Source organism: Serinus canaria, chromosome 11 (assembly GCF_022539315.1).
Source record: "Serinus canaria isolate serCan28SL12 chromosome 11, serCan2020, whole genome shotgun sequence".
Lineage (NCBI taxonomy): Eukaryota > Metazoa > Chordata > Aves > Passeriformes > Fringillidae > Serinus > Serinus canaria.
This window is the reverse complement of record NC_066325.1, coordinates 11,840,847-11,848,608: the sequence shown is the minus strand read 5'-3', so window position 1 is coordinate 11,848,608 and position 7,762 is coordinate 11,840,847. Positions and strand designations below refer to the sequence as shown.

At 36.3% G+C, this 7,762-nt stretch overlaps 1 protein-coding gene across 1 annotated transcript; it reads left to right on the top strand.

Moving 5' to 3' along the window:
- Positions 1-1,050: 1,050 nt before the first annotated feature.
- On the top strand, positions 1,051-6,973 carry LOC103816812 (C3a anaphylatoxin chemotactic receptor-like). The gene has a single exon (XM_009090840.4). It carries the CDS (start codon positions 4,590-4,592, stop codon positions 5,598-5,600), a length of 1,011 nt encoding a protein of 336 aa, XP_009089088.2. The 5' UTR covers positions 1,051-4,589; the 3' UTR covers positions 5,601-6,973.
- The last annotated feature ends 789 nt before the right edge of the window (positions 6,974-7,762 follow it).

Here is a 7,762-nt window from a genome sequence, read left to right as displayed (position 1 = left end):
AAATCAAATCCTGTTTGGCAGCAAATCATCCAAGCAGTATTTGTCATCTGTAAGTTATTTCTCAAAAGGAAGAGCATATAAACTGCGTATTTGATTTACTCAGTAGCAACCATAGTGCCAGATATGCTTATATCCTTAAGGATTTTGGACAGCAACAGTTTGTGTACAAGTAGCTACTTAGTAGTAGCTGATTCAGAAAGGGTCAGTCTTGCCTTAAATTGTAACAAATTTATACATTTACTGTTCAAAAGCTTTTACTGTAACAGGACACTAAAACTCTATACCTTCATAATGTCAAGAAAAGGTGTCTATAAGTTTTTCCATTATCTCTGCATAATTGTTATTCACATTCCTGCTTGTAGTCAGAATTATTAATACAGTTCTGCACAATCTTAATTAACATCTCTAATCTAATGCACCTGGTATGTCTGTACAAGGAAAATATCCCTTTGTGATTTTCACCATGGAAACATGTTCTGATTGCCAGTGATCAGTCTGTTAGGGCAAGACAGGTACCAATATGTAAACATGTCTGATGCACACACAACAGGTGCTTTGGAAGCACTTCCCTGCCACAAATCCTAAAGTTTCCCTGAACATAACAAGCAGGAAATCTTTTCTCATACAAATTTTTAATAATGTTAGGGTACTGATTAACAACAATGCTCACAGCACGGAATATTTCAAACTTTTTAGTGCAAAGTACACATCTTTTAATACATTCTGGAACTGATCCCAAGTTCTTCCTTAAGTTATTTACTCTATGATGAAGCAGGCCTGGGAGTATACTTATTTGTACTTGCTGCCCCATGGGCTGCTGCCACAAACACTGCAAAACCATAGAAATGTCTGGTGTGTGTCTTTTCCTACTCTGCACTTCCCTTTGCAGTAATTGCAGAGCAGAGAGTTTATTAGCTACTGCACATTCTCCTGAAATCCCACTTATATAGGAGCCCCTCCTGCAATCAAGAAAGCAATAATTAGATCAGCTGTGAAGTAGCCCATAGTTCTCTGATCAAGGCAAAGAGTGGCACTTTCACACTGCCCTCAATAGACTTGAGTTTGTTATAAGACATTTGTACAAATCCTTCTAATACACCTCCATGCAGTGGCTGAAGAACTGAGGGTTTCAGACTAGTTACTTCTTTTCTTTCACATTAAAAATAAATGAGGTTATAACATAATTTTCAGTGTCTCAGTAGATACATGATACTTGATAATTATTATTCTACAATCACTTACTAGACAAACATCCAGGGGATCCTTCTGAAGACAAAATGTAAAGAGGATTTTAAAAGTCTTCTTGGTAGAGTTCCAAATACAAGTTCCGCATTGTGAATTTGCCATTTGCCATGTATTAGCTACTCTGTAAATCCTTACAAGGGAGGCACTTATGGCATGGAAGGATGGATACACTTTGAGCAGAGACTCTTAGCCCAGAGTCTCTTAGCATTTTGAAGTGAAACTCTGTTTCTCAGAATAAATATGCAAGAGGTAGAAATCAATTATCAATTACAATTTACATTTAGGGATGCAAACACAGCTGTTTGAAAATGCTCAGTGGTAGTGTAAATTACAGAACATCCACCAGAGGGAAGCTCATGCATTCATTCAGAGTAAAATAAACAATTTGAAGAATGAGAGAAGCACACACCTGATATTTAAGGCAAAGCAAATTCTATTTTAATTGTTTCATAGCAGTAGCATTGACTTTTTGAGCTTGGAAAGTTTTCAGAAGTTATTTGCCAAGCTAAAAGTAACAGACTTACAGAAAGTTTCCTGGATTGATGACTGACTTACTGCCCTACATATAATATGCATGTAGACAAAAAATTTTAACTTTGTTTTTGAAACATACAGACGCAGCTTAGTTTCACTGCTGTGATGAAGTAGACCAGAGCTTCTCTGATCTGAATCAAAATGCATAAAAGCCCACCCACATGTGGCCACTAGAGTGAGTAAGATATTGAATTGTTTAGCCACTGTTGTTTTTAGCAGTTATTGACTACACTATATTGCTACATTATGCCCCGTTAATGGAAATATTTGGTAAATTGCCTATAAAGTTTGTGTTCTACTAATTTAAATTTGATAAATAACAGATGCTTTCAGCTTATAGTCTGAAGTTTCCTTAGTGATCCAGCAGTCACATAGAGCTGTTCAGGAACATGCTCCTGAGCTAATGGTAACTCTAATGTCTGAGATATTTAGTCTAATAGCCTAGCTTCAGAGTCTTACTCAAGGAAATCTTAGCAGTTCAACACTTCTCTGGGATTTTTCTGAAACAGAAATTCCAGACTGTGGCTGCAATTGAGACACTCGTTTGTTTTCTTCCTTAAATGAAAGACACAGCTGAAAGCAGAGGCCATTTGGCAAGCAAACTTCAACTCAAGTGGAGAAAGGTGTTTCTGGAAAAGGTAAGGCCAGATGCTTCAGAAGTTCAACCACATCCATACACTACTGGATTAGAACTATACTTATACCAATGGTTGTTCAGACATCTGCTCTTTTCCACCTTTTCCACCAAAAATAAATTTATACCAAAAAAAAAATCCTACAGAGGTGTCACACAATGGTGCAGAACATACAACTCCTTTTAGGAATCCTTGGTAGATTGAGACTGGTCACAAGGTTGCAGCTACACTTAGAGCACTTATTATGACATAAAAATTTACCTAAGAGCATACCTTTTTGTTATCTACAATTTCTAGCAGTTTGTGTATCTTACTGCTACACAGGATTTTTAGCAATTATCCCAGCTTTCAGTTAGGCAGAGTTTCTAGTAATCAGTGTAGCTTTCTTTACTATCTAAAGTCTTTGGTTATGTAGGCTTTTAGTCACCTGAGCCCTCTGCAATTCAGGTCAAAGTCTTGATAATCAGTGTGTGACACAACAATCATAATCTAGACTGACTTTACTTAAAGAACCTGATGGTCCCTGCAGCACTGGGTGACAAGAGGTACTGGACATCTCTCCTTGATTGTCCTTTTCCAATAAAAATCTGCAACTTAGTTCAATCTAGAAATGCCACTGACAATAAACTAAAATAGTCTATGAAGTTACTTCTGGAGAAGTAATGTGTGTATGGGTGATTTTATTGGAAGAAGAGACCCTGCCCAGCACTTCCTCCCGTTAGTTAATTTTCACACGTGGTTTTCAGAAATTCCCTTCAGAATACAAACAACTTGTTTTGTTTTTTCCCCAACCCGGTATTCACTGAATGCAGTTAAAAATGAAAGGAACTGGAATCATGTATCAGATTAAATCCTAATTAAAATCTGTATTACACAAATAGTATTTTGAAGATATAATACTTAACTTCAGTGGGGTTATTCTGGATTTGCTTTTGATCTCATTATACTCTTACAAAAGCAAAACCAGCTAAGCTGCTTTGGGGGTGCTGATGTTACAATCCTTTTCCCATGATGAAAAATACTTTTTGACTTAATACTATGCACTACATTTGCCAGGTTTGTAAAATTAGGGAAATAAGCTGTATCACATTCTTAAATTTAAGAAAGCTATAAATAACTCCTTTGTTTCTGTGAACTTTTTAAAATGGTAAATACCCTTCCAGTTCCACTTCTTGAATATTTCTGTTGGCTCTGCTGTTCTAGTTCCTCCTTTAACATTTTAGAAATGAACTTCAAATGATGTTTTGAAATCAGGATAACAAAATAGTTTCATACTCTTTGGCCAGGCTCTGAAGAACTTATGATTCATTTAGGATTTGAGTTCTACACTGACTACCAAGTTTCCTAGGAAAAATTCTAGAAGTCATAGCTCATTGCTGGCACAGCAGGACAATAATGTAGTCATATCTTTTCTCTCAATGTAGTCATATCTTTTCTCTCTGACATGGAGCATTTTCTCCTATACATCTACATCCAGACAGAATACTCTGATGGTTATTGTTTGGTGAAGAACTGCAATTTCCCAGAGAATTAGAAATACAACTCCTACCCACTTTGTTGTACCAGTACAGTACAAACAGTTGATTTCCTTTATGCCAGGGTATTTCTAAAATATGATTGACTGTTTTCTGCTGAATTAAAAAAGATGACATGAAGGTAGTAAGCACAATTTTTTGTGCTTTAAATTCATGCCAAACATAATGCCCATTTGTAGTTTACCTGCCACCCCTCTGGTTTTTGTTTTTATAAAATAAAGTGCTGAGTTGTTCACAGGAGCAAGAATAGAATAGCATAAAAAGGGTTTCTTTCTCCTCACAGCAGTTGATTAGACCAGTAATATCAAAACAGTAAGACATTTCTTTAAATAGGGACATTTTAGAAGCACCACCAACATGCTGTAAAATTTGCTGAAGCACAATGGATATAAAACTAACAGCAAAGTCAGGTCCTGCATTGTATTTTTACTTTTGCTTTGTATGCAAAAATACCCATCCTCCTAAACAACAGGAACTGCCACATGTGGTCAGATGTCTGTAAGAGTGAGTATGAGGATGTGAGCTCATAGTCTGCATTAGCCTTCAGAACATCAGTTAGAGGAGAACTTTCAAGTAGTTCACGAACACCTGCAGAATAAAAGCAGAGCACAGAGCAACCAAGAACGGAAGAATTTCCAGAATGAGTCAAGCTGAGGAAAGCAGTGACAACTCAGCATGGAATATTGTGAGGTCAGTAGTCTGCATAATACTGGGCTTGTCATTTATAATTGGCACCCCTGGGAACTGCATTGTCATCTGGACTGTTTGTACAAAAATGAAGAAAGTATCTCTTTCAGTCCTGCTGATCTTGAACCTGGCCATTGCTGATGTCCTTGTACTGATCACTTTACCAATCTGGATTTACTCTTTTGTTGACTCTTGGGTTTTTGGAGTCATCTTCTGCAAAATGCTGGTTTTCATTATTTACTGCAGCATGTATGCCAGCATATTTCTGATTACAGCCCTCAGCTTGGAGCGGCTACTGGCTGTGTTTTACCCTTTCACAATTCAAACATACAGAAGAAAAGAAAAAATGTCTTTGATTGTGTTCCTCATTTGGTTCCTGTCTGTTGCCTTTGGCATTTCTGTCATTCCATTTCAAGAGACAGAAGAAACACACGGTCGACTTCTATGCACGTGTCGCAATTACTCTTCCAATAGACAGAAAGTGTCCTATCTTCTGCTGGAGACCCTTGCAGGTTTTGTAATCCCTTTCTTAATTATTTGCACTTGTTATGTGTGTGTTGCAAGAAAAATAAGGAGAATGACATTCCAATCCAAGCAGCGATCGGAACGTCTCATTGCCAGCATCGTGGTGGCTTTCATTCTGTGCTGGTTCCCTCACCACCTCTTTAACATCTTGGATATCATTTCAATTGAAATAGAGCTCTCTAATGAGGTGATGTCTTTGGCACTGGAAGAAATTGTAGACAAAGGAGCGTACATCTCTGGAGCACTTGTATTCATCAGTAGCTGTATTAACCCTCTGCTTTATGCTTTTGCTGCACGAAGGTTTCAGAACCACCTGAGGTTTGCCAAGATGTTAAAGCTGTTTGAACAGATCAGTCAGACTGTGACAGAGGAAGACAAGAAAAGAAGTCTGGTTGTAGCCAAACATGAAGATCCTTTGGCAGGCACAGAAAATCTCTAACAAGGAACTCAGTGAATAATCTGTGTCATTTCTTCAGCTGTCCTTTCTCCTCATTCTCTCAGTTTCATTTACTGAGCAGTCCCGTGAAAGCTGTAGAGAAAGAAAAGCTTTTTGTTTTTTTCTTGTGTGTTTTATAAGAATTGGCATTAACAGCCTTGTTCAGTTCATAAATTATTATTCACATAATGAAATGAGCACTATTTCACTGTTGCTGAGAACATCAACAAGGTGGCTAAAAGCTAAAATTGTAGGAATTACAGCACTGTTACTTTCCATTAAAACTATTTCTGATTTCTAGAAAATCTGTGTGCAGAAAACAGAGAAGAACTGCATGTGGAAAAGAAACTTTGAAAGCTTGAAACCAATAAAACTAAGGGTTTTTTCAGGAAAAAAAATGTTGTTACATGTTCAAAAATCATTATACAATCTAGAGTTTTAAGAAGTTAAATTCTTTATATGGCTAAGAATGGTTTTAAAGTGTACTAATGACACAAAACTCTTCTGGGTTGATGGAAAATCCAAAGCTATTTTTTATTCATTACTATATTTAGGTTTGAAAGTAATAAGGGTTGCTTACACAGTCAAGCTCATTTACTGCATTATCTCGGGGTAGTAGGTTTGAACAAGTCCAACGTGGAGTGTGAGAACTGTGTTGTATGGCAAACATCACTGCAGACTGCATGCTGTATCTGATGGCAAACACATTGCATACTTCTGGCAGTTTGATATATTAAATATATATACTTTGAGTATCCTCAAAAATTTTGATTCAAAGAAGTCAAGCTTCCAAAATGTCTATTAAATTGTGGAAGAATTGGATCAGGCTCAGGTGAGGAGGAAGGAGACATCCTTCCTATTGGTTTTATGTGTAAGAAAATTATGGTAGTAGTACAAAAGTGTGTCATATCAGAAGAACTTCACCTTGCAAATAAAATAATTATATTTTTCTTCTCCTATAGAATAGTGGACTTTGCCATAGGAAACCAATAAAATTAGTGTTTGCAAGGGCTTTAGTTTTGTGAATATGTGTAAACTCATTGTGAAAAATTACATGGCATCAAGTGTTTGCTTTTGAAGTTTAATTTATTTCAATTGTGCTTAACATTTTTTACACTTGCTTTGTAAATTTTTTAATCAATCATTTGTAATAAGAGTGAGATAACTACTGATTACAAAGCATATTGTTATTTCATATTCCTTGTTCTGGACAGTTGCTAATAGCTACATTACTCATCTTTACAAAGAAATTACAAATACTAACCAGACATTAATTTTTGAAATTTTGAATAATTTTGAATTTTGAAGTGAAGGATATTTAAGTTTTATTAATTTAGCTTGTAAACTGAAATAAACATGGGAAAGTAAAATCCTTAGCTGCTAATGAAAGATTATTTTTCTAAACTTTGCACATGCATTTGTTATTCCTGCTTCTTATCAAAAAGTATTTTTTCTCCTGAATAGGAGACAAGTCCACAGCAGAGAGGATTTTCCTTCAACAGGACTCCACTGAAATTAAAGAAAACTTTAGCAAGATCTTGTTTGCAGCAAAAACTAAGCAACAGATGAAACCCTTTAGACTTGACCCCAGCCTTTACCTACCACTCTTTTTCACCCTCTGATGGTTTTTAATTACAATAGGACATTCAATATAGCAATGTGACATTATCTCACAAAAAAACAGCAGTTTCAGTTATCTACTCATAAAAAAGTGAAGCTGTATTTCCCAATTTGTTCTTGAGATAGAAATCACTCACTCTTCAACAACACAGAACAGACCAGGAGATTTGCTATCTGATGAGCACATGAGCCCTGCAACTGAACTTCTAGGCCATAAAGAGTCAAGCATTTCTCAACTCACAGGGTGAGAAAACACCCAGGCAAACTTTAATACAAGCTGCCTGACCATTATTTTCCTTTTTATCAGTACATGTGTGAATCTTGTGCCTCAATATTAATTTTTCACATTTTCTCCACTGTTTTTTTACTCACAGTACTGAAGTCCTTGTACATCAGGAGGTCCATCAAGGAGCTAGAGCTATCCCTCTTAATTTCTCCTTGATGGCCTTGGTTCAATGTCCAGTAGACAGTCATCTCTAAGAACTGTGTTTCTTTTGAAGGCAATTTGAGAAGTATTAGAACACACTAAAACAGCAACATTAACT

Coding starts and splice junctions, on each gene's coding strand:
- LOC103816812 (XM_009090840.4), top strand. CDS start 4,590: ATGAGTCAAGCTGAGGAAAGCAGTGACAACTCAGCATGGAATATTGTG.